Source organism: Salvelinus namaycush, chromosome 7 (genome assembly GCF_016432855.1).
Source record: "Salvelinus namaycush isolate Seneca chromosome 7, SaNama_1.0, whole genome shotgun sequence".
Lineage (NCBI taxonomy): Eukaryota > Metazoa > Chordata > Actinopteri > Salmoniformes > Salmonidae > Salvelinus > Salvelinus namaycush.
The window spans coordinates 55,176,052-55,202,952 of NC_052313.1; the positions used below are offsets into that span (position 1 = coordinate 55,176,052).

General features: G+C 45.9%; 2 protein-coding genes across 2 annotated transcripts in view; one reads left to right on the forward strand and one right to left on the reverse strand.

Moving 5' to 3' along the window:
• The window catches only part of phka2 (phosphorylase kinase, alpha 2 (liver)), a 41,749-nt gene extending 33,197 nt beyond the window's left edge, over positions 1 to 8,552 (reverse strand). Inside the window, exons 1-5 of the mRNA XM_038998343.1 lie at positions 8,324 to 8,552; positions 8,071 to 8,162; positions 1,743 to 1,901; positions 357 to 404; positions 16 to 184 (exon numbers count right to left, since the gene is read on the reverse strand). Coding sequence (XP_038854271.1) covers positions 16 to 184; positions 357 to 404; positions 1,743 to 1,901; positions 8,071 to 8,148 — 454 coding nt within the window. The 5' untranslated portion in view covers positions 8,149 to 8,162; positions 8,324 to 8,552. The remainder of the gene's footprint in view (positions 1 to 15; positions 185 to 356; positions 405 to 1,742; positions 1,902 to 8,070; positions 8,163 to 8,323) is intronic.
• A 363-nt stretch (positions 8,553 to 8,915) lies between these two features.
• ap1s2 (adaptor related protein complex 1 subunit sigma 2) lies at positions 8,916 to 26,894 on the forward strand. The gene is made up of 5 exons (XM_038998351.1): positions 8,916 to 9,039; positions 9,793 to 9,971; positions 11,555 to 11,663; positions 17,154 to 17,291; positions 25,201 to 26,894. The coding sequence occupies exons 2-5, from the start codon at positions 9,793 to 9,795 to the stop codon at positions 25,246 to 25,248; spliced, it is 474 nt and encodes a 157-aa protein (XP_038854279.1). The 5' UTR covers positions 8,916 to 9,039; the 3' UTR covers positions 25,249 to 26,894.
• The last annotated feature ends 7 nt before the right edge of the window (positions 26,895 to 26,901 follow it).

Sequence of the window (26,901 nt, forward strand, 5' to 3'; positions counted from 1 at the left end):
CACAGAGTACGGTACCTGAGGCAGTCATCTGAGCCAAAACCAGCAGGTACAGAGAGGTGGCATCAACCTGCAGGTGTCCCCACTGATCGTCCCCCACCACGGTAGCACAGGTGGGGGTGTGGTACTTGGCGTGCAGACAGTCCTTGGGGCTCTGGGTGTATTTAAACTTCTCCACCTTGGCCACCTGTAGTCAGACACACTGACATGCTCAGAAAAGGCTATTACACAGCCAGACCAAGGGAGAAACACATGCAGAAATGCTCCCACAGCGTAGTGCATTATTGCCCTTATGCCATATACTAGTGACTGTGTTGTTACATGGTAGAAGAAATGGCACAGTAACCACGGTAACCCACCTGTCGCATCATACACTGGAGCAGCCCTTGCATCAGCTTGACAACACTCTGTAGAATAATACAAATATAGATATTTACCACACCTTACGTGGATCGATAACTCCTGCTTTCCCAAGTTTATCTATTCAGGACTCCAAGGACTGAAATATGCCAATCTCTGCCTGTGGCCTACAAAATAGATCATAGGACAACATGCATGGAAAAACACTAACATGTTTCTGTAAAGGAATGTCTTGTTTTGACACAGTGTGGTCATGAGGTCGGGGCCTTGCAGTCAAGGAATATTCAGACCCCTTTTCCAACACAGATCACACAGTACAGTAAGTATGGGGGACACAACACAGATCACACAGTACAGTAAGTATGGGACACATAACACAGATCACACAGTACAGTAAGTATGGGGGACACAACACAGATCACACAGTACAGTAAGTATGGGACACACAACACAGATCACACAGTACAGTAAGTATGGGACACACAACACAGATCACACAGTACAGTAAGTATGGGACACACAACACAGATCACACAGTACAGTAAGTATGGGACACACAACACAGATCACACAGTACAGTAAGTACGGGACACACAACACAGATCACACAGTACAGTAAGTATGGGACACACAACACAGATCACACAGTACAGTAAGTATGGGACACACAACACAGATCACACAGTACAGTAAGTATGGGACACACAACACAGATCACACAGTACAGTAAGTATGGGACACACAACACAGATCACATAGTACAGTAAGTACGGGACACACAACACAGATCACATAGTACAGTAAGTATGGGACACACAACACAGATCACACAGTACAGTAAGTATGGGACACACAACACAGATCACACAGTACAGTAAGTATGGGACACACAACACAGATCACACAGTACAGTAAGTACAGGGGACACACAACACAGATCACACAGTACAGTAAGTATGGGACACACAACACAGATCACACAGTACAGTAAGTATGGGACACACAACACAGATCACACAGTACAGTAAGTATGGGACACACAACACAGATCACACACTACAGTAAGTATGGGACACACAACACAGATCACACAGTACAGTAAGTATGGGACACACAACACAGATCACACAGTACAGTAAGTATGGGACACACAACACAGATCACACACTACAGTAAGTATGGGACACACAACACAGATCACATAGTACAGTAAGTATGGGACACACAACACAGATCACACAGTACAGTAAGTACGGGACACACAACACAGATCACACAGTACAGTAAGTATGGGACACACAACACAGATCACACAGTACAGTAAGTATGGGGGACACAACACTATTTTGACAAAGCATGCTGTGAGATGGGAGCCAGCCAGTCACCTGCTCCAGTTCGTAGGCCTTGGCCTTGTCCTCATCCCGGTCAGCGTTCTTCCTGTAGGCCATCCCCAGACCCCACACCGCCAGGATGCTGTAGACATTGTCACGCACCCAGGCATCTGGCAGCTGGACACTGCAGGGCAACAGGCCTGTTACTGGGTTCTGGAGACACACACACAGGTTAGACAGGCAGGTAGATAGATATCTATCTAAGTCCGGGCTCTGGCTGGGCCACTCAAGGACATTCACAGACTTGTCCCGAGGGCACTCCAACTGTACGTTGTCTTGGCTGTGTACTTAGGGTCGTTGTCCTGTTGGAAGGTGAACCTTCAACCCAGTCTGAGGTCATGAGAGCTCTGGAGCAGGTTTTCATCAAGAATCTCTCTGTACTTTGCTCTGTTCATCTTTCCCTCGATCCTGACTAGTCTCCCAGTCCCTGCCGCTGAAAAACATCCCCACAGCATGATGCTGCCATCACCATGCTTCACCGTAGGGATGGTGTCAGGTTTACTCCAGACGTGACTCTTGGCATTCAGGCCAAAGAGTTAAATCTGGGTTTCATCAAATCAAATGAAATTGTATGTCACATATGCCAAATACAACAGGTGTAGACCTTAAAGTGAAATTCTTACTTACAAGCCCTTAACCAACAATGCTTTAAGAATAATAAAATAAAATAAAGTGTTAGGTAAAAAATAGAAAATAAAAGTAACAAATAATTAAACAGCAGCAGTAAAATAACAAGCAAGGCTATATACAGGGGGTACCGGTACAGACTCAATGTGGAGGCTATATACAGGGGGTACCGGTACAGAGTCAATGTGGAGGCTATATACAGAGGGTACCGGTACAGAGTCAATGTGGAGGCTATATACAGGGGGTACCGGTACAGACTCAATGTGGAGGCTATATACAGGGGGTACCAGTACAGAGTCAATGTGGAGGCTATATACAGGGGGTACCGGTACAGACTCAATGTGGAGGCTATATACAGGGGGTACCAGTACAGAGTCAATGTGGAGGCTATATACAGGGGGTACCGGTACAGACTCAATGTGGAGGCTATATACAGGGGGTACCAGTACAGAGTCAATGTGGAGGCTATATACAGGGGATACCAGTACAGAGTCAATGTGGAGGCTATATACAGGGGATACCAGTACAGAGTCAATGTGGAGGCTATATACAGGGGGTACCGGTACAGACTCAATGTGGAGGCTATATACAGGGGGTACCGGTACAGACTCAATGTGGAGGCTATATACAGGGGGTACCGGTACAGAGTCAATGTGGAGGCTATATACAGGGGGTACCGGTACAGAGTCAATGTGGAGGCTATATACAGGGGGTACCGGTACAGACTCAATGTGGAGGCTATATACAGGGGGTACCGGTACAGAGTCAATGTGGAGGCTATATACAGGGGGTACCGGTACAGAGTCAATGTGGAGGCTATATACAGGGGGTACCGGTACAGAGTCAATGTGGAGGCTATATACAGGGGGTACCGGTACAGACTCAATGTGGAGGCTATATACAGGGGGTACCGGTACAGACTCAATGTGGAGGCTATATACAGGGGGTACCGGTACAGAGTCAATGTGGACGGTACAGAGTCAATGTGGAGGCTATATACAGGGGGTACCGGTACAGAGTCAATGTGGAGGCTATATACAGGGGGTACCGGTACAGAGTCAATGTGGAGGCTATATACAGGGGGTACCGGTACAGAGTCAATGTGGAGGCTATATACAGGGGGTACCGGTACAGAGTCAATGTGGAGGCTATATACAGAGGGTACCGGTACAGAGTCAATGTGGAGGCTATATACAGGGGGTACCGGTACAGAGTCAATGTGGAGGCTATATACAGGGGGTACAGGTACAGACTCAATGTGGAGGCTATATACAGGGGGTACAGGTACAGAGTCAATGTGGAGGCTATATACAGGGGGTACCGGTACAGAGTCAATGTGGAGGCTATATACAGGGGGTACAGGTACAGAGTCAATGTGGAGGCTATATACAGGGGGTACAGGTACAGAGTCAATGTGGAGGCTATATACAGAGGGTACCGGTACAGAGTCAATGTGGAGGCTATATATAGGGGGTACCGGTACAGACTCAATGTGGAGGCTATATACAGGGGGTACCGGTACAGACTCAATGTGGAGGCTATATACAGGGGGTACCGGTACAGAGTCAATGTGGAGGCTATATACAGAGGGTACCGGTACAGAGTCAATGTGGAGGCTATATACAGGGGGTACCGGTACAGAGTCAATGTGGAGGCTATATACAGAGGGTACCGGTACAGAGTTAATGTGGAGGCTATATACAGGGGGTACCGGTACAGAGTCAATGTGGAGGCTATATACAGGGGGTACCGGTACAGAGTCAATGTGGAGGCTATATACAGGGGGTACCGGTACAGAGTCAATGTGGAGGCTATATACAGGGGGTACCGGTACAGAGTTAATGTGTGGGGACACCGGTTAGTTGAGGTAATATGTACATGTAGGTAGAGTTAAAGTGACTATGCATAGATTATAAACAGAGTGTAGCAGCAGCGTAAAAGAGGGGTCTGGGTAGCCAAAGAATCTTGTTTCTCATTGTCTGGGAGTCCTTTAGGTGCCTTTTGGCAAACTCCAAGCGGGCTGCCATGTGCCTTTTACTGAGGAGTGGCTTCCGTCTGGCCACTCTACCATAAAGGCCTGATTGATGGAGTGCTGCAGAAGGTTATCCCATCTCCACAGAGGAACTCTGAAGCTCTGTCAGAGTGACCATTGGGTTATTGGTTCCCTCAATGACCAAGCCCCTTCTCCCCTGATGGCTCAGTTTGGCCAGGCAGCCAGCTCTCTACTTCTTTCCTTTAAGAATGATGGAGGCCACTGTGTTCTTGGGGACCTTCAATGCTGCAGAAATGTTTTGCTACCCTTCCCCAGATCTGTGCCTCGACACAATCCTGTCTCAGAGCTCTACGGACAATTCTTTCGACCTCACGGCTTGGTTTTTGCTCTGTCATGCACCGTCAACTGTGGGACCTTATATAGACAGGTGTGTGCCTTTCCAAATCATGTCATAACAATTGAATTTACCACAAGTGGACTTCAATCAAGTTGTAGAGAACAGCTCAAGGATGATCAATGGAAACAGGATGCACCGGAGCTCAATTTCCAGTCTCATAGCAAAGTGTCTGATAACTTATGTAAATAAGGTATTTTGATTTTAAAAACCTGTTTTCGCTTTTTCATTATGGGGTATGATGTGTATATTGATGAGGGAAAAAAGTATATTTAAAATAATGCTGTAACATAACAAAATGTGGAATAAGTCAAGGGGTCTGAATAGTAGCTGGCCACTAGAGATTTTATATATATATATATATATATATATATATATATATATATATATATATATATATATATAAACACACACAGTTGAAGTCGTACGTTTACATACACCATAGCCAAAAACATTTAAACTCAGTTTTTCACAATTCCTGACATTTAATCCTAGTAACAATTCCCTGTCTTAGGTCAGTTACGATCACTACTTTATTTTAAGAATGTGAAATGTCAGAATAATAGTAGAGAGAATAATTTATTTCAGCTTTTATTTCTTTCATCACAATCCCAGTGGGTCAGAAGTTTACATACACTCAATTAGTATTTGGTAGCATTGCCTTTAACTAGTTTAACTTGTGTCAAACATTTTGGGTAGCCTTCCACAAGCTTCCCACAATAAGTTGGGGGAATTTTGGCCCATTCCTCCTGATAGCGCTGGTGTAATGGAGTCAGGTTTGTAGGCCTCCTTGTTCGCACATGCTTTTTCAGTTCGGCCCACACATTTTCTATGGGATTGAGGTCAGGGCTTTGTGATGGCCACTCCAATACCTTGACTTTGTTGTCCTTAAGCCATTTTGCCACAACTTTGGAAGTATGCTTGGGTCATTGTCCATTTGGAAGACCCATTTGCGTTCAAGCTTTAACTTCCTGACTGATGTATTGAGATGTTGCTTCAATATATCCACATCATTTTCCATCCTCATGATGCCATCTATTTTGTGAAGTGCACCAGTCCCTCCTGCAGCAAAGCACCCCCACAACATGACGCTGCCACCCCCGTGCTTCATGGTTGGGATGGTGTTCTTCGGCTTGCAAGCATCCCCCTTTTTCCTCAAAACATAACAATGGTCATTATGGCCAAACAGTTCTATTTTTCCAAATAAAGTACAATCTTTGTCTCCATGTGCAGTTGCAAACCGTAGTCTGGCTTTTTTTATGTTGGTTTTGGAGCAGTGGCTTCTTCCTTGCTGAGCAGCCTTTCAGGTTATGTCGATATAGGACTCGTTTTACTGTAGATATAGATACATTTGTACCTGTTTCTTCCAGTATCTTCACAAGGTCCTTTGCTGTTGTTCTGGGATTGATTTACACTTTTGCACCAAAGTAAGTTAATCTCTAGGAGACAGAACGCGTCTCCTTCCTGAGCGGTATGATGGCTGAGTGGTTCTTGTTCTGAGAAATGAAGGCTATTCCATGCGAGAAATTGCCAAGAAACTGAAGATCTCGTTCAACGCTGTATACTACTCCTTTCACAGAACAGTACAAACTGGCTCTAACCAGAATAGAAAGAGGATTAGGAGGCCCGGGTGAACAATTGAGCAAGAGGACAAGTACATTAGAGTGTCTAGTTTGAGAAAAAGACGCATCACAAGTCCTCAACGGGCAGCTTCATTAAATAGTACCCGCAAAACACCAGTCTCAACGTCAACAGTGAAGCGGCGACTCCGGGTTGCTGGCCTGGAGTCTGCTCACCAACCAAGAATTCACAAAATGGGACAAACACCAAATTGAGACTCTGCATGCAGAATTCTGCAAAAATATCCTCTGTGTACAACATAAAACACCAACAAAATGCATGCAGAGCAGAATTAGGCCGATACCCGCTAATTATCAAAATCCAGAAAAGAGCCGTTAAATTCTACAACCACCGAAGCGATTCCCAAACCTTCCATAACAAAGCCATCAGACGAACATGGAGAAGAGTCCCCTAAGCAAGCTGGTCCTGGGGCTCTGTTCACAAACACAAACAGACCCCACAGAGCCCCAGGACAGCAACACAATTAGACCCAACCAAATCATGACAAAACAAAAAGATAATTACTTGACACATTGGAAAGAATTAACAAAAAAAACAGAGCAAACTAGAATGCTATTTGGCCCTAAACAGAGAGTACACAGTGGCAGAATACCTGACCAATGTGACTGACCCAAACTTAACAGTGCTGTACAAGATTTTGCTTTCAAATTGCGTCAAACATGATTTTAGACTGTGTTAAGGAAAGTTTTGACTATGTACAGACTCAGTGAGCATAGCCTTGCTATTGAGAAAGGCCGCTGTAGGCAAGAGAAGACAGACTATGTGCACACTGCCCACAAAATGAGATGGAAGTGCAGCTCAGTTTCCTAACCTCCTGCCAAATGTATGACCATATTAGACACATATTTCCCTCAGATTACACAGAACCACAAAAAATTTGGAAAACAAATCCAATTTTGATAAACTCCCATATCTATTGGGTGAAATACCACAGTGTGCATCACAGCAGCAAGATTTGTGACCTGTTGCCACAAGAATAGGTCAACCAGTGAAAAACAAACACCATTGTAAATACAACCCATATTTATGTTGATTTATTTTCCCTTTTGTACATCGTTACACCACTGTATAAAGACATAATATGACATTTGAAATGTCTTTATTCTTTTGGAACTTTTGTGAGTGTGATGTTTACTGTTAATTTTTTATTGTTTATTTCACTTTAGTTTATCATCTTTTTCACTTGCTTTGGCAATGTTAACATATGTTTCCCATGCCAATACAGCCCCTTAAATTGAAATTGAATTGAGAGAGAGAGAGAGAGAGAGAGAGAGAGAGAGAGAGAGAGAGAGAGAGAGAGAGAGAGAGAGAGAGAGAGAGAGAGAGAGAGAGAAAGACTGTTGACTGAACTTAAGTAGAGTAGATAAGACAAATACTTTCTATGTTCTCTCTCTATTTTAAGTTGACCTTTGTCCAAGCTTTTCTTTATTGTAGGGAGTCCACGCCAGGACAGTTTGCCCATTTAAAAAAGAGAGCTATTGACTCCTGGCTTTCTAAGGATAAGTAACAGACATTTAGCCTACTGTGGGGATTTTACTGAGGTATCAATATCATTAGACCTATTGTGCATGACTTCTTTCATTGCAAATGGCAACTGTACGAATGTTATTCGCATGACATAACGTGACATTATGTCTGGCAGTGGTACGTGATATAATGAAACATACCTGGTGACATAGAATAGTCTCATGAACGAGCCTGGCGAATCCATCGAGCTTCACACCTGAGTTACTGCGGCTCCGCATGTTGCCGTCTCTATCTTTCAATATGAAATTATGACAGACAGGTAGTTAGAGCAGGATTATTTATAGTAGGGTACAGTAGTCGTGAGCCCTGACTACATGTGAAGCATTCGCAATAGTAAAAGTACTGCAGTATGCTGTAATCAAATAACATTACTTTGCATAGAAAATCACCTACCTTGAACCCATCAGTTATTGTGCAACGCATAAATGTCGTTGTTGACAGCTTTGCAGTAGCAGCTAACAATTCCACATTCATTCAACGCATTTCATAAAACTCCTAGTTGCTCCAGCGCAGTATTACCGAATACTTCACGTCGCAGAGGTGTTTTTAGCTCAACATACACCATTCCTTCACATGTAACAGATTACTGATCCTCTCGGTCTCAATGTGCCTCTCCTCTTCCTGATGTGGACAGAATGTCCGGTATACAGTTGCCATACAGGGGGCGCTAGAGCAGCCAACGTAGAGAAGATGAGTTGGTTATTACATATATAAATTATTGTTAGAATCTGTTATTTTTAACATAACATAGATCTAGATTTAAACCAACAAATAGTGTCTGATTTGTTTTCGGCTTTGCTCTCTCTTTTACTTCGTGTGGTCTTTGTATCACCTCGGCATCATTCTGTTCAATCTAATATTTTCAGAATACAGTGCGACCCCACCTTTCCCATTTACATTCTGCATACATAGTAAACAACGGCTGGGATAACGGAATTTGTAAGCCAATCAAAAATCCGGACAGTAGATGTGTTAACCAATCAAAATAGATCTAACTGCATCCCCGCTGAACGCTCGACTTCACGGGGTGGACTGCACATTTCTGTTGAATAGATTTGAATCAACAATCAACAATTCATAGTGTTTTTGAGTCAACAATCAAGATAAAGGTACGTTTTACCTCTTTATTTGTTTGGCCAGTCGTTGCAATTGCACATGTTGAACGAAAAAGCGTCCTCTGCTTCGGATAATGTCCACAAAAAGCCATTGAAAAAGTAGCTAGCTAGACATCCTCACTGTGCATGTTAGCTGCTAGCGCTAGCTACCCAAAGATTCTTCCCCTGTCCATCTCTGAGCTAGCTTTACACTCAAATGTGATGGATATACTGAGGGCCATAAGCTACCTAAATAACAACAACTAGGCTAACTAATTATATGACTGGGAAAATGTCTGTGTTTTGATAGGCAAATCCTCAGGTGGCTAGATAGTTAGACAGAGAAGACCAAATTAGGTCTTGACTATGGAGAAGACCTTTCACTAGCTATGTAAGCAAACTACCATTTATGTTTTGCTACTTTACCTCCTTGCTCCAACACACACCCTCACCCTGCCTCTGTATTTTATCACGTTACTAAACAGACTGGGTTCAAGTCTCTTGTGCGCCTTAAGACGGAATCATCCTGATGAGCTAAAGCCCACCGAACCACCTCTGTTACACTTGTATTGATCCTTGTCTCCTCTCATATCTCCTCTCACCTTCCTCCTTCCCTCTCCTCTGTCCCCTATCATTCTCCCTTTCTCCCCTCGCCCCATCCCCTCTCCCTCCTCTCCACACATCCCCTCTCCCTCTCTCTCCCCTCCCCCTGTCCCTCTCTCATTCTTTCTCCTCTCCTCTGTCCTCATCTCTTCTCCCTCCCACCAGATGCAGTTCATGCTGCTGTTCAGTCGGCAGGGTAAGCTGCGGCTGCAGAAGTGGTATGTTCCCCTGTCAGACAAAGAGAGGAAGAAGATCTCCAGGGACCTGGTCCAGACCATTCTAGCCCGCAAGCCCAAGATGTGCTCCTTCCTGGAGTGGAGGGACCTCAAGATCGTCTATAAGAGGTCAGAGAAAGACAGACAGACAGACAAGGGGGTTAATGGTGGGAAATGATGTGCTCCTTCCTGGAGTGGAGGGACCTTAATATCATCTACAAGACAGACAGACGGGGTTAATGGGGGGAAATGTGGACTCCATCTGATAGTGTTGAGGTCAATTCAGGAAGGGAATTTCACAATCTTTGTTAAAGTTTTCACTTCCTGAAATTGCCGGTTTTGAAAACGAATTTGTAGTATAGTCTCAAACCACTATACTACAATTGTGCCAAGGTTTAGAAGGTTGGTTTTCAATAAGACTTTCCTGCTAGGGAGGCACCCTTACGGTTTTGTTTTCAGTCAGGGGGCCATTTTGTTACAGCACTCATTCTCAGAATGGTGAAGGCCATCTGATGCTTTTGTTATTTATTATTATCCCTGCTGAACGAAAATATGTTTGTCAGAATGTGGCCCAAGGTTAGTGCCTTTGTTGTTTTTCCCTGTATTATCCTGTCTTCTAGATACGCCAGCCTGTATTTCTGTTGTTTATCCCTGTATTATCCTGTCTTCTAGATACGCCAGCCTGTATTTCTGTTGTTTATCCCTGTATTATCCTGTCTTCTAGATACGCCAGCCTGTATTTCTGTTGTTTATCCCTGTATTATCCTGTCTTCTAGATACGCCAGCCTGTATTTCTGTTGTTTATCCCTGTATTATCCTGTCTTCCAGATACGCCAGCCTGTATTTCTGTTGTTTATCCCTGTATTATCCTGTCTTCCAGATACGCCAGCCTGTATTTCTGTTGTTTATCCCTGTATTATCCTGTCTTCTAGATACGCCAGCCTGTATTTATGTTGTTTATCCCTGTGTTATCCTGTCTTCTAGATACGCCAGCCTGTATTTCTGTTGTTTATCCCTGTATTATCCTGTCTTCTAGATACGCCAGCCTGTATTTCTGTTGTTTATCCCTGTATTATCCTGTCTTCTAGATACGCCAGCCTGTATTTCTGTTGTTTATCCCTGTATTATCCTGTCTTCTAGATACGCCAGCCTGTATTTCTGTTGTTTATCCCTGTATTATCCTGTCTTCTAGATACGCCAGCCTGTATTTCTGTTGTTTATCCCTGTATTATCCTGTCTTCCAGATACGCCAGCCTGTATTTCTGTTGTTTATCCCTGTATTATCCTGTCTTCCAGATACGCCAGCCTGTATTTCTGTTGTTTATCCCTGTATTATCCTGTCTTCTAGATACGCCAGCCTGTATTTCTGTTGTTTATCCCTGTGTTATCCTGTCTTCTAGATACGCCAGCCTGTATTTCTGTTGTTTATCCCTGTATTATCCTGTCTTCTAGATACGCCAGCCTGTATTTCTGTTGTTTATCCCTGTATTATCCTGTCTTCTAGATACGCCAGCCTGTATTTCTGTTGTTTATCCCTGTATTATCCTGTCTTCTAGATACGCCAGCCTGTATTTCTGTTGTTTATCCCTGTATTATCCTGTCTTCTAGATACGCCAGCCTGTATTTCTGCTGTTTATCCCTGTATTATCCTGTCTTCTAGATACGCCAGCCTGTATTTCTGTTGTTTATCCCTGTATTATCCTGTCTTCTAGATACGCCAGCCTGTATTTCTGCTGTGCGGTGGAGGATCAAGACAATGAGCTCATCACGCTGGAGATCATCCACAGATACGTAGAGCTGCTGGATAAGTACTTTGGCAGTGTGAGTCTTCATATTTCACACTACTATTGTTCTCTGTGGTCCTGTTGGTGTTCATGACAGTGGCCACATTGTTCTCTGTGTTCATGACAGTGGCTATATTGTTATCTGTGTTTATGACAGTGGCCATATTGTTCTCTCTGTGTTCATGACAGTGGCAATATTGTTCTCTGTGTTCATGACAGTGGCCATATTGTTCTCTCTGTGTTCACGACAGTGGCCATATTGTTATGTGTTTATGACAGTGGCCATATTGTTATGTGTTTATGACAGTGGCCATATTGTTATCTGTGTTTATGACAGTGGCCATATTGTTATCTGTGTTTATGACAGTGGCCATATTGTTATCTGTGTTTATGACAGTGGCCATATTGTTCTCTGTGTTCACGACAGTGGCCATAGTGTTCTCTGTGTTCACGACAATGGCCATATTGTTATCTGTGTTTATGACAGTGGCCATATTGTTCTCTGTGTTCATGACAGTGGCCATAGTGTTCTCTGTGTTCACGACAATGGCCATATTGTTATGTGTTTATGACAGTGGCCATATTGTTATCTGTGTTTATGACAGTGGCCATATTGTTATCTGTGTTTATGACAGTGGCCATATTGTTCTCTGTGTTCATGACAGTGGCCATAGTGTTCTCTGTGTTCACGACAATGGCCATATTGTTATCTGTGTTTATGACAGTGGCCATAGTGTTCTCTGTGTTCACGACAGTGGCCATATTGTTCTCTGTGTTCACGACAGTGGCCATATTGTTCTCTGTGGTCCTGTTGGTGTTCATGACAGTGGCCATATTGTTATCTGTGTTTATGACAGTGGCCATATTGTTATCTGTGTTTATGACAGTGGCCTTATTGTTATCTGTGTTTATGACAGTGGCCATACTGTTCTCTCAGTGGCCCTGTTGGTGTTCATGACAGTGGCCATATTGTTCTCTGTGTTCATGACAGTGGCCATATTGTTCTCTGTGTTTATGACAGTGGCCATATTGTTATCTGTGTTTATGACAGTGGCCATACTGTTCTCTGTGTTTATGACATTTTACATTACATTTACATTTAAGTCATTTAGCAGACGCTCTTATCCAGAGCGACTTACAAATTGGTGCATTCACCTTATGATATCCAGTGGAACAACCACTTTACAATAGTGCATCTAACTCTTTTAAGGGGGAGGGGGGGGTTAGAAGGATTACTTTATCCTATCCTAGGTATTCCTTAAAGAGGTGGGGTTTCAGGTGTCTCCGGAAGGTGGTGATTGACTCCGCTGACCTGGCGTCGTGAGGGAGTTTGTTCCACCATTGGGGTGCCAGAGCAGCGAACAGTTTTGACTGGGCTGAGCGGGAACTGTACTTCCTCAGAGGTAGGGAGGCGAGCAGGCCAGAGGTGGATGAACGCAGTGCCCTTGTTTGGGTGTAGGGCCTGATCAGAGCCTGGAGGTACGGAGGTGCCGTTCCCCTCACAGCTCCGTAGGCAAGCACCATGGTCTTGTAGCGGATGCGAGCTTCAACTGGAAGCCAGTGGAGAGAGCGGAGGAGCGGGGTGACGTGAGAGAACTTGGGAAGGTTGAACACCAGACGGGCTGCGGCGTTCTGGATGAGTTGTAGGGGTTTAATAGCACAGGCAGGGAGCCCAGCCAACAGCGAGTTGCAGTAATCCAGACGGGAGATGACAAGTGCCTGGATTAGGACCTGCGCCGCTTCCTGTGTGAGGCAGGGTCGTACTCTGCGAATGTTGTAGAGCATGAACCTACAGGAACGGGTCACCGCCTTGATGTGAGTTGAGAACGACAGGGTGTTGTCCAGGATCACGCCAAGGTTCTTAGCACTCTGGGAGGAGGACACAATGGAGTTGTCAACCGTGATGGCGAGATCATGGAACGGGCAGTCCTTCCCCGGGAGGAAGAGCAGCTCCGTCTTGCCGAGGTTCAGCTTGAGGTGGTGATCCGTCATCCACACTGATATGTCTGCCAGACATGCAGAGATGCGATTCGCCACCTGGTTATCAGAGGGGGGAAAGGAGAAGATTAATTGTGTGTCGTCTGCATAGCAATGATAGGAGAGACCATGTGAGGATATGACAGAGCCAAGTGACTTGGTGTATAGCGAGAATAGGAGAGGGCCTAGAACAGAGCCCTGGGGGACACCAGTGGTGAGAGCACGTGGTGCGGAGACAGATTCTCGCCACGCCACCTGGTAGGAGCGACCTGTCAGGTAGGACGCAATCCAAGCGTGGGCCGCGCCGGAGATGCCCAGCTCGGAGAGGATGGAGAGGAGGATCTGATGGTTCACAGTATCAAAGGCAGCCGATAGGTCTAGAAGGATGAGAGCAGAGGAGAGAGAGTTAGCTTTAGCAGTGCGGAGCGCCTCCGTGACACAGAGAAGAGCAGTCTCAGTTGAATGACTAGTCTTGAAACCTGACTGATTTGGATCAAGAAGGTCATTCTGAGAGAGATAGCAGGAGAGCTGGCCAAGGACGGCACGTTCAAGAGTTTTGGAGAGAAAAGAAAGAAGGGATACTGGTCTGTAGTTGTTGACATCGGAGGGATCGAGTGTAGGTTTTTTCAGAAGGGGTGCAACTCTCGCTCTCTTGAAGACGGAAGGGACGTAGCCAGCGGTCAAGGATGAGTTGATGAGCGAGGTGAGGTAAGGGAGAAGGTCTCCGGAAATGGTCTGGAGAAGAGAGGAGGGGATAGGGTCAAGCGGGCAGGTTGTTGGGCGGCCGGCCGTCACAAGACGCGAGATTTCATCTGGAGAGAGAGGGGAGAAAGAGGTCAAAGCACAGGGTAGGGCAGTGTGAGCAGAACCAGCGGTGTCGTTTGACTTAGCAAACGAGGATCGGATGTCGTCGACCTTCTTTTCAAAATGGTTGACGAAGTCATCTGCAGAGAGGGAGGAGGGGGGAGGAGGGGGAGGAGGATTCAGGAGGGAGGAGAAGGTGGCAAAGAGCTTCCTAGGGTTAGAGGCAGATGCTTGGAATTTAGAGTGGTAGAAAGTGGCTTTAGCATCAGAGACAGAAGAGGAGAATGTAGAGAGGAGGGAGTGAAAGGATGCCAGGTCCGCAGGGAGGCGAGTTTTCCTCCATTTCCGCTCGGCTGCCCGGAGCCCTGTTCTGTGAGCTCGCAGTGAGTCGTCGAGCCACGGAGCAGGAGGGGAGGACCGAGCCGGCCTGGAGGATAGGGGACATAGAGAGTCAAAGGATGCAGAAAGGGAGGAGAGGAGGGTTGAGGAGGCAGAATCAGGAGATAGGTTGGAGAAGGTTTGAGCAGAGGGAAGAGATGATAGGATGGAAGAGGAGAGAGTAGCGGGGGAGAGAGAGCGAAGGTTGGGACGGCGCGATACCATCCGAGTAGGGGCAGTGTGGGAAGTGTTGGATGAGAGCGAGAGGGAAAAGGATACAAGGTAGTGGTCGGAGACTTGGAGGGGAGTTGCAGTGAGATTAGTGGAAGAACAGCATCTAGTAAAGATGAGGTCAAGCGTATTGCCTGCCTTGTGAGTAGGGGGGGAAGGTGAGAGGGTGAGGTCAAAAGAGGAGAGGAGTGGAAAGAAGGAGGCAGAGAGGAATGAGTCAAAGGTAGACGTGGGGAGGTTAAAGTCACCCAGAACTGTGAGAGGTGAGCCATCCTCAGGAAAGGAACTTATCAGGGCGTCAAGCTCATCGATGAACTCTCCAAGGGAACCTGGAGGGCGATAAATGATAAGGATGTTAAGCTTGAAAGGGCTGGTAACTGTGACAGCATGGAATTCAAAGGAGGCGATAGACAGATGGGTCAGGGGAGAAAGAGAGAATGTCCACTTGGGAGAGATGAGGATCCCAGTACCACCACCCCGCTGACCAGAAGCTCTCGGGGTAGTGCGAGAACACGTGGGCAGACGAGGAGAGAGCAGTAGGAGTAGCAGTGTTATCAGTGGTAATCCATGTTTCCGTCAGTGCCAAGAAGTCGAGGGACTGGAGGGACGCATAGGCTGAGATGAACTCTGCCTTGTTGGCCGCAGATCGGCAGTTCCAGAGGCTGCCGGAGACCTGGAACTCCACGTGGGTTGTGCGCGCTGGGACCACCAGGTTAGAGTAGCGGCGGCCACGCGGTGTGAAGCGTTTGTATGGTCTGTGCAGAGAGGAGAGAAGAGGGATAGACAGACACATAGTTGACAGGCTACAGAAGAGGCTACGCTAATGCAAAGGAGATTAGAATGACAAGTGGACTACACGTCTCGAATGTTCAGAAAGTTAAGCTTACGTTGCAAAAAAAATAAAAAAATCTTATTGACTAAAATGATATAGTACTGCTGGCTGGTGAAGTAGGCTGGCTAGCAGTGGCTGCGTTGTTGACTTTGTTTGAAAGTGTAGCTGGCTAGGTAACCTCTAACTGGCTAGGTAACCTCGACAATTTCTCTAAATTTCTCTAAACTACACAATTATCTTGGATACAAGGACAGCAAAGACAACTATGTAGCTAGCTAACACTACGCAATCAAGTCGTTCCGTTGTAATGTAATCGTTTCTACAGTGCTGCTATTCGGTGGCTAGCTGGCTAGCTAGCAGTGTTGACTACGTTACGTTAGGACGAAAATAGCTGGCTAGCGAACCTCAATAACTACACAATTATCTTTGATACAAAGACGGCTATGTAGAGATCAAACAAATCAAAGATAGCAAAGACAACTGTGTAGCTAGCTAACACTACACTAATCAAGTCGTTCCGTTGTAATGTAATCGTTTCTACAGTGCTGCTATTCGGTGGCTAGCTGGCTAGCTAGCAGTGTTGACTACGTTACGTTACGTTAGGACGAAAATAGCTGGCTAGCGAACCTCAATAACTACACAATTATCTTTGATACAAAGACGGCTATGTAGCTAGCTAAGATCAAACAAATCAAACCGTTGTACTGTAATGAAAATGAAAATGAAATGGTAATACTACCTGTGGAGCGAAGCGGAATGCGGAATGCGACTACTCGCTCCAACCCGGAAGAAGTAATGACAGTGGCCATACTGTTCTCTGTGTTTATGACAGTGGCCTTATTGTTATCTGTGTTTATGACAGTGGCCTTATTGTTATCTGTGTTTATGACAGTGGCCATATTGTTATCTGTGTTTATGACAGTGGCCATATTGTTATCTGTGTTTATGACAGTGGCCATATTGTTATCTGTGTTTATGACAGTGGCCATATTGTTATCTGTGTTTATGACAGTGGCCATACTGTTCTCTGTGTTTATGACAGTGGCCATACTGTTCTCTCAGTGGTCCTGTTGGTGTTCATGACAGTGGCCATATGTTAAAGCACCATTGCTTAACGCCTATCCAAATGATCAGATGTGTAAGACGGGGAAGAAGTATACATGTTGTTATTGGAACCGGGTCTGGGTGTTCCTGTGTCTAATGGAGCTGTTCAAATGGGTTTTCCATTTGGAATAAATACATTGGACTAGGAAAAATAATCTTCCAATGTGTTTCCTCTTGGTTCTGTGTCTGTCTCCATGTCAGGTGTGTGAGCTGGACATCATCTTTAACTTTGAGAAGGCCTACTTCATCCTGGATGAGTTCCTGCTAGGAGGAGAGGCTCAGGAGACCTCCAAGAAGAACGTACTGAAGGCTATAGAGCAGGCCGACCTGCTGCAGGAGGTAAGACTCCTCACTGACCCCTAACATCTGACCCCAACACTAACCCTGACCTCCAAGAAGAACGTACTGAAGGCTATAGAGTAGGCTGACCTGCTGCAGGAGGTAAGACTCCACACTGACCCCTAACATCTGACCCCAACACTAACCCTGACGTCCAAGAAGAACGTACTGAAGGCTATAGAGTAGGCCGACCTGCTGCAGGAGGTAAGACTCCACACTGACCCCTAACATCTGACCCCAACACTAACCCTGACCTCCAAGAAGAACGTACTGAAGGCTATAGAGTAGGCCGACCTGCTGCAGGAGGTAAGACTCCACACTGACCCCTAACATCTGACCCCAACACTAACCCTGACCTCCAAGAAGAACGTACTGAAGGCTATAGAGCAGGCCGACCTGCTGCAGGAGGTAAGACTCCACACTGACCCCTAACATCTGACCCCAACACTAACCCTGACCTCCAAGAAGAACGTACTGAAGGCTATAGAGTAGGCCGACCTGCTGCAGGAGGTAAGACTCCACACTGACCCCTAACATCTGACCCCAACACTAACCCTGACCTCCAAGAAGAACGTACTGAAGGCTATAGAGTAGGCCGACCTGCTGCAGGAGGTAAGACTCCACACTGACCCCTAACATCTGACCCCAACACTAACCCTGACCTCCAAGAAGAACGTACTGAAGGCTATAGAGCAGGCCGACCTGCTGCAGGAGGTAAGACTCCTCACTGACCCCTAACATCTGACCCCAACACTAACCCTGACCTCCAAGAAGAACGTACTGAAGGCTATAGAGCAGGCCGACCTGCTGCAGGAGGTAAGACTCCACACTGACCCCTAACATCTGACCCCAACACTAACCCTGACCTCCAAGAAGAACGTACTGAAGGCTATAGAGTAGGCCGACCTGCTGCAGGAGGTAAGACTCCACACTGACCCCTAACATCTGACCCCAATACTAACCCTGACCTCCAAGAAGAACGTACTGAAGGCTATAGAGCAGGCCGACCTGCTGCAGGAGGTAAGACTCCACACTGACCCCTAACATCTGACCCCAACACTAACCCTGACCTCCAAGAAGAACGTACTGAAGGCTATAGACTATAGAGCAGGCCGACCTGCTGCAGGAGGTAAGACTCCACACTGACCCCTAACATCTGACCCCAACACTAACCCTGACCTCCAAGAAGAACGTACTGAAGGCTATAGAGTAGGCCGACCTGCTGCAGGAGGTAAGACTCCACACTGACCCCTAACATCTGACCCCAACACTAACCCTGACCTCCAAGAAGAACGTACTGAAGGCTATAGAGCAGGCCGACCTGCTGCAGGAGGTAAGACTCCACACTGACCCCTAACATCTGACCCCAACACTAACCCTGACCTCCAAGAAGAACGTACTGAAGGCTATAGAGTAGGCAGACCTGCTGCAGGAGGTAAGACTCCACACTGACCCCTAACATCTGACCCCAACACTAACCCTGACCTCCAAGAAGAACGTACTGAAGGCTATAGAGCAGGCCGACCTGCTGCAGGAGGTAAGACTCCACACTGACCCCTAACATCTGACCCCAACACTAACCCTGACCTCCAAGAAGAACGTACTGAAGGCTATAGAGTAGGCCGACCTGCTGCAGGAGGTAAGACTCCACACTGACCCCTAACATCTGACCCCAACACTAACCCTGACCTCCAAGAAGAACGTACTGAAGGCTATAGAGCAGGCCGACCTGCTGCAGGAGGTAAGACTCCACACTGACCCCTAACATCTGACCCCAACACTAACCCTGACCTCCAAGAAGAACGTACTGAAGGCTATAGAGCAGGCTGACCTGCTGCAGGAGGTAAGACTCCACACTGACCCCTAACATCTGACCCCAACACTAACCCTGACCTCCAAGAAGAACGTACTGAAGGCTATAGACTATAGAGCAGGCAGACCTGCTGCAGGAGGTAAGACTCCACACTGACCCCTAACATCTGACCCCAACACTAACCCTGACCTCCAAGAAGAACGTACTGAAGGCTATAGAGCAGGCCGACCTGCTGCAGGAGGTAAGACTCCACACTGACCCCTAACATCTGACCCCAACACTAACCCTGACCTCCAAGAAGAACGTACTGAAGGCTATAGAGCAGGCCGACCTGCTGCAGGAGGTAAGACTCCACACTGACCCCTAACATCTGACCCCAACACTAACCCTGACCTCCAAGAAGAACGTACTGAAGGCTATAGAGTAGGCCGACCTGCTGCAGGAGGTAAGACTCCCATCAGGGGGATCTGCTCTGGCCCTGACATCTCTGGGCTATGTCCTGGATGAGGTGTTGTAATGATGACATCTCTGGGCTATGTCCTGGATGAGGTGGTGTAATGACATCTCTGGGCTATGTCCTGGATGAGGTGGTGTAATGATGACATCTCTGGGCTATGTCCTGGATGAGGTGGTGTAATGACATCTCTGGGCTATGTCCTGGATGAGGTGTTGTAATGATGACATCTCTGGGCTATGTCCTGGATGAGGTGGTGTAATGACATCTCTGGGCTATGTCCTGGATGAGGTGGTGTAATGATGACATCTCTGGGCTATGTCCTGGATGAGGTGGTGTAATGATGACATCTCTGGGCTATGTCCTGGATGAGGTGGTGTAATGACATCTCTGGGCTATGTCCTGGATGAGGTGGTGTAATGACATCTCTGGGCTATGCCTGGATGAGGTGGTGTAATGATGACATCTCTGGGCTATGTCCTGGATGAGGTGGTGTAATGATGACATCTCTGGGCTATGTCCTGGATGAGGTGGTGTAATGATGACATCTCTGGGCTATGCCTGGATGAGGTGGTGTAATGACATCTCTGGGCTATGTCCTGGATGAGGTGGTGTAATGATGACATCTCTGGGCTATGTCCTGGATGAGGTGGTGTAATGATGACATCTCTGGGCTATGTCCTGGATGAGTTGGTGTAATGATGACATCTCTGGGCTATGTCCTGGATGAGGTGGTGTAATGATGACATCTCTGGGCTATGTCCTGGATGAGGTGGTGTAATGACATCTCTGGGCTATGTCCTGGATGAGGTGGTGTAATGATGACATCTCTGGGCTATGTCCTGGATGAGGTGGTGTAATGATGACATCTCTGGGCTATGTCCTGGATGAGGTGGTGTAATGATGACATCTCTGGGCTATGTCCTGGATGAGGTGGTGTAATGATGACATCTCTGGGCTATGTCCTGGATGAGGTGGTGTAATGACATCTCTGGGCTATGTCCTGGATGAGGTGGTGTAATGATGACATCTCTGGGCTATGTCCTGGATGAGGTGGTGTAATGATGACATCTCTGGGCTATGTCCTGGATGAGGTGGTGTAATGACATCTCTGGGCTATGTCCTGGATGAGGTGGTGTAATGATGACATCTCTGGGCTATGTCCTGGATGAGTTGGTGTAATGATGACATCTCTGGGTTATGTCCTGGATGAGGTGGTGTAATGATGACATCTCTGGGCTATGTCCTGGATGAGGTGGTGTAATGACATCTCTGGGCTATGTCCTGGATGAGGTGGTGTAATGACATCTCTGGGCTATGTCCTGGATGAGGTGGTGTAATGACATCTCTGGGCTATGTCCTGGATGAGGTGGTGTAATGATGACATCTCTGGGCTATGCCTGGATGAGGTGGTGTAATGACATCTCTGGGCTATGTCCTGGATGAGGTGGTGTAATGACATCTCTGGGCTATGTCCTGGATGAGGTGGTGTAATGATGACATCTCTGGGCTATGTCCTGGATGAGGTGGTGTAATGACATCTCTGGGCTATGTCCTGGATGAGGTGGTGTAATGATGACATCTCTGGGCTATGTCCTGGATGAGTTGGTGTAATGATGACATCTCTGGGTTATGTCCTGGATGAGGTGGTGTAATGATGACATCTCTGGGCTATGTCCTGGATGAGGTGGTGTAATGACATCTCTGGGCTATGTCCTGGATGAGGTGGTGTAATGACATCTCTGGGCTATGTCCTGGATGAGGTGGTGTAATGACATCTCTGGGCTATGTCCTGGATGAGGTGGTGTAATGATGACATCTCTGGGCTATGCCTGGATGAGGTGGTGTAATGACATCTCTGGGCTATGTCCTGGATGAGGTGGTGTAATGACATCTCTGGGCTATGTCCTGGATGAGGTGGTGTAATGATGACATCTCTGGGCTATGCCTGGATGAGGTGGTGTAATGATGACATCTCTGGGCTATGCCTGGATGGGGTGGTGTAATGATGACATCTCTGGGCTATGTCCTGGATGAGGTGGTGTAATGATGACATCTCTGGGCTATGTCCTGGATGAGGTGGTGTAATGATGACATCTCTGGGTTATGTCCTGGATGAGGTGGTGTAATGATGACATCTCTGGACATCTCTGGGCTATGTCCTGGATGAGGTGGTGTAATGACATCTCTGGGCTATGCCTGGATGAGGTGGTGTAATGATGACATCTCTGGGCTATGCCTGGATGAGGTGGTGTAATGATGACATCTCTGGGCTATGCCTGGATGAGGTGGTGTAATGATGACATCTCTGGGCTATGTCCTGGATGAGGTGGTGTAATGACATCTCTGGGCTATGTCCTGGATGAGGTGGTGTAATGATGACATCTCTGGGCTATGTCCTGGATGAGGTGGTGTAATGATGACATCTCTGGGCTATGTCCTGGATGAGGTGGTGTAATGACATCTCTGGGCTATGTCCTGGATGAGGTGGTGTAATGACATCTCTGGGCTATGTCCTGGATGAGGTGGTGTAATGATGACATCTCTGGGCTATGTCCTGGATGAGGTGGTGTTATGATGACATCTCTGGGCTATGTCCTGGATGAGGTGGTGTAATGACATCTCTGGGCTATGTCCTGGATGAGGTGGTGTAATGATGACATCTCTGGGTTATGTCCTGGATGAGGTGGTGTAATGATGACATCTCTGGACATCTCTGGGCTATGTCCTGGATGAGGTGGTGTAATGACATCTCTGGGCTATGTCCTGGATGAGGTGGTGTAATGACATCTCTGGGCTATGTCCTGGATGAGGTGGTGTAATGATGACATCTCTGGGCTATGTCCTGGATGAGGTGGTGTAATGACATCTCTGGGCTATGTCCTGGATGAGGTGGTGTAATGATGACATCTCTGGGCTATGTCCTGGATGAGTTGGTGTAATGATGACATCTCTGGGCTATGTCCTGGATGAGGTGGGGTAATGACATCTCTGGGTTATGTCCTGGATGAGGTGGGGTAATGATGACATCTCTGGGCTATGTCCTGGATGAGGTGGTGTAATGACATCTCTGGGTTATGTCCTGGATGAGGTGGTGTAATGACATCTCTGGGCTATGTCCTGGATGAGGTGGTGTAATGACATCTCTGGGCTATGTCCTGGATGAGGTGGTGTGATGACATCTCTGGGCTATGTCCTGGATGAGGTGGTGTAATGACATCTCTGGGCTATGTCCTGGATGAGGTGGTGTAATGACATCTCTGGGCTATGTCCTGGATGAGTTGGTGTAATGATGACATCTCTGGACAGGAGTGACAAAAGGGGGCGGGTGTACTTTTCCAGTCTAATTCACCCTTTTTCATCAGAATTGTTCTAACTAAAACAATAAAGCTGCATAATATTTTTTTCCCAGGGCAAGTCTTTCTATCTTTTACGTCTAGCTAAAGAGTTTGTGCTCGAAGAAGGATTATTTCTGTTTTAGGTTTGATAATGTTTACTAGTTTATACAAGGCTTGGCTAACAACATCACAGAAACGATGCGCGCGCTTCAATGGGACCGAAGGCTGTGTGTTGTGATTCTGGATGGTCAGATGGCAACGATGAATAGTAAGTAGTTGACTCGTTTGGTAACGGCAGTCTAGCACACCTCCCTCCTCCTCGGACGAGGAGAGGAGAGAAGGATCGGAGGACCAATGTGCAGCGTGGTAATTTTCCATGAATTTAATTAACACAAAGACAAGATACTGACAAACTAATACAAAACAACAAACGACCGTGAAGCTACAAACAAAAGTGCAATACACAAGCTACTAACGTTAGACATAGACACTATACAAAATAACAAACGAACTAACCGTCACAGTCCTAGCTGGTGCAGACAAAACACAAAGACAGGAAACAACCACCCACAATCCCCAACACAAAACAAGCCACCTATATATGATTCTCAATCAGGGACAACGATTGACAGCTGTCTCTGATTGAGAACCATATTAGGCTGAACACAGAAACAGACGAACTAGACACACAACATAGAATTCCCACCCAGCTCACGTCCTGACCAACACTAAACAAGCAAAACACATAAGAACTCTGGTCAGGACATTACACGTTTCAACTAGTTCAATCTTGTTCTGTCAACAGAGCTCGGTGCTTATTATCGGATGTATTAGGTTACGAAATACGACTTTTGGGATATAGTGTTAGTGATATGTTAGAGAAAGACCCCACTGAACGTTTCAGAATATGAAGAATCATATTTGTCTTGGTAAAATGTATTTTATAACAAAGGAAGTGAAATGCAATCACCAAAGCGCGTTATGTACACCCTTTGTGTTTGAGAGACAAGTGCTCATTTTATTTATGTTTTCAAAAAACATTGAAATATAGTTTACATGTTGTTACATGTTGTCAATAGTCTAATAAAAAAAGAACGATCGCGCTCTCCCAGAACAAGCTTGGTTAGTGCGTAAAACCCGCGATTTCAGACAAAGACCAATCTAAGCCGACCACGTCTCTGCTAAACAACCAACCCTTCTATTTGTTAGCTTACTGAGCCTGGCAGTTATACACATCATATGAAACGAATGAGGTGGTAAGTGCAGCACAATGCACACAACACTAAATGCTTTACCAAGCTAGCTATCTGGCCACTGTCGCTGGTAACATAATTAAATCAGTTGGCTGCTGGCTAGCTGGCTGCCGAGAGTCCCTTTACCTACCTAGCTAGCTAGCGAATCATGCTAACCATTTAGCTTACGTTAGCCAGCTAGCTAAAAGTCTATGCATGGGCAGTATGCGATTATGGAGAGTGAATAAAAAATATATATATCTTGTTAGCTAGTTATCTAGCTGTGGCCATCTGGCTAGTATCAAAAAGGGCATTCTACAACAATAGCAACGCTAGTGCAGCTAGCTAACAATGACTAGACTAGACGATAAAGCAACACACACGGACATCCATTGCCAAACAACGCTATTGCCATCTTCTGGTTTGGAGTATTTTAACGAGGCTGAGGACTTCGCTGTGTGACAACTCTGTTCAGAGGTGCTAAGTACTTTCAGCAGGCAAACGTTTGACAATCCTACCGATGTGTCTGAGCTATTATTGATTAAATACCTTGTTAATATCCCAATTTTGAAGCCACAACTAATGTCTGGATTGGACATTTTGTGCCTTTCCTTTATTGCTCATTTGGAACACAGGAGGTTGGTGGCACCTTAATTGGGGAGGACGGGCTCGTGGTAATGGCTGGAGTGGAATAAGTGGAATGGTATCAAACACATGGTTTGATACCATTCCATTCGCTCCATTGCAGCCATTTTATTATGAGCCGTCCTCCCCTCAGCAGCCTCCGCTGATTTAGACCACCTGTTCTAGCGGTCAGTTGTATTCAAACAGTGCTTTTCTCTCTCTCTCCGTGCTTCACCTCCTGCTAGGATGCCAAAGTAAGTGTTAACTCTACCTGATATGCTTTATTTAATAGTGGCGTTGGAGCAGTTACTCAAGTCACTGCATTTAGGCTTCAAACACCTTTTTCTTGTATGCACTCCATAAACCAATCAAACTGGTCCGTCTTCAGACTGACTAGAGTGTCTTATCCTTCTCACCTATCCTCTTGTCTGTTCCCTCCCTCCTTTAGGAAGCTGAAGCCCCACGGAGTGTCCTGGAGGAAATTGGCCTGACATAAACTCCCTCCCTCATCACTGACCCAACTATCTCCCTCTCTCTTTCTCTTCACGGGGCCCAAACATCTTGTTCTCGCTCCTTTAATGTGCTGTAGTGTTGTCTTGTACTAAAACTCTATCATGTTGTTCATGTTACTTGTGCCAAATGTCTGTTCCTTTTTTTTGTACCTCGTCAACACTCACCTTTTGAAACCCCTAGGGTATATGCAGCCAGTAGCCACAAACTACACCAATAATAACTGAAATCTCACCCACCTTAAGTCAGTGTTTTGTTGTACATGACATGTCCGTGACGGGCACTTTAACTCCAGTCTAGTATAGAGAACTTAAAACAATTCAAAGTATATCATAAAGAGTAAGAAACCACATTTTACTTAAATGGGATGTTCACAAGTAAAGTAAGCAAAACGATGTCAGTATTTTTAAGAAGTGTTACAGTTTAAAGTATTCATGTTAATTTTTTTATTGTTTGACCAAAGAACACTGTGTTATAATCATATCGTTTTGAAGATAAATGGTGTTTAGGGAAAAATATGTGCTCTCTCAGGGTTGGGGTCAATTCTATTTAAATTCCAATCAATTCAGAAAGTAAACCAATTTACAATTTTAACTCATTGAAGGAAATGTGCATTGGAATATCAGTGTATTCCTGAATTTAAATGGAATTGACCCAAGCCTTGCTCTGTATAGCCTGAGTCCCGGATCTTTGTGCTGTCTTGCTACCTCTTATGTCGTTCAGTTGGGAAGAAAGCACAAACACACCTGGGACTCCTCCCACTCTGCATGCTTTAAAAGGCAAGGGAAGAGTAACACTGGGGACTCCGCCCACTCTGCATGCTTTAAAAGGCAAGGGAAGAGTAACACTGGGGACTCCGCCCACTCTGCATGCTTTAAAAGGCAAGGGAAGAGTAACACTGGGGACTCCGCCCACTCTGCATGCTTTAAAAGGCAAGGGAAGAGTAACACTGGGGACTCCGCCCACTCTGCATGCTTTAAAAGGCAAGGGAAGAGTAACACCAGTGAAAATGAACAAAAAGGGATTCTGTTACTAATCAAACTTCTATTCGTCACACAATGTTTTAACTGTCAATGAAAACGCTTTTAGGCCACTTGTTTCGTAGCCTGGTTCTGAACTGGAATATTCAGTTTGACTCATAACAGGCTACTTGTTATGAGGAAGGTTGTGACAATTGAAGCACAAATCATGAGGCACTCCCACTATGTCACTGCCTGTGCTTAGTGCACACGGACATGACCAGTTATTGAATTGTTTACAAAAACCATGGGTTAAAGAAGCCTAAACCTGTTGCAATTCCCTGTCTACCGTACAGACTGCTCCTCCTTTACCAATGACCAGAATGGTGTCCTGTTAGGACATTTAATGTTCTCTGTATCTGTCAGCTTGTACTGTATTTGCTCTTTAACTGTGGTGACATCCCATATGGCACGCTATTCCCTACATAGTGCACTACTTTTGGCCAGAGCCTATGAAGAAGTGCACTATATAGGGAATAGGGCACCATGTCTTGCTCCTGTGTACATTGAGTCATTTCAAAGTATTGCATTTCTTTTACACAGACAACTGTCACTACTTCAGTTCTCTTAAATACTGTAAATCATTAAAACAAATGTCTATGGATTAGCAGAATGGTTGT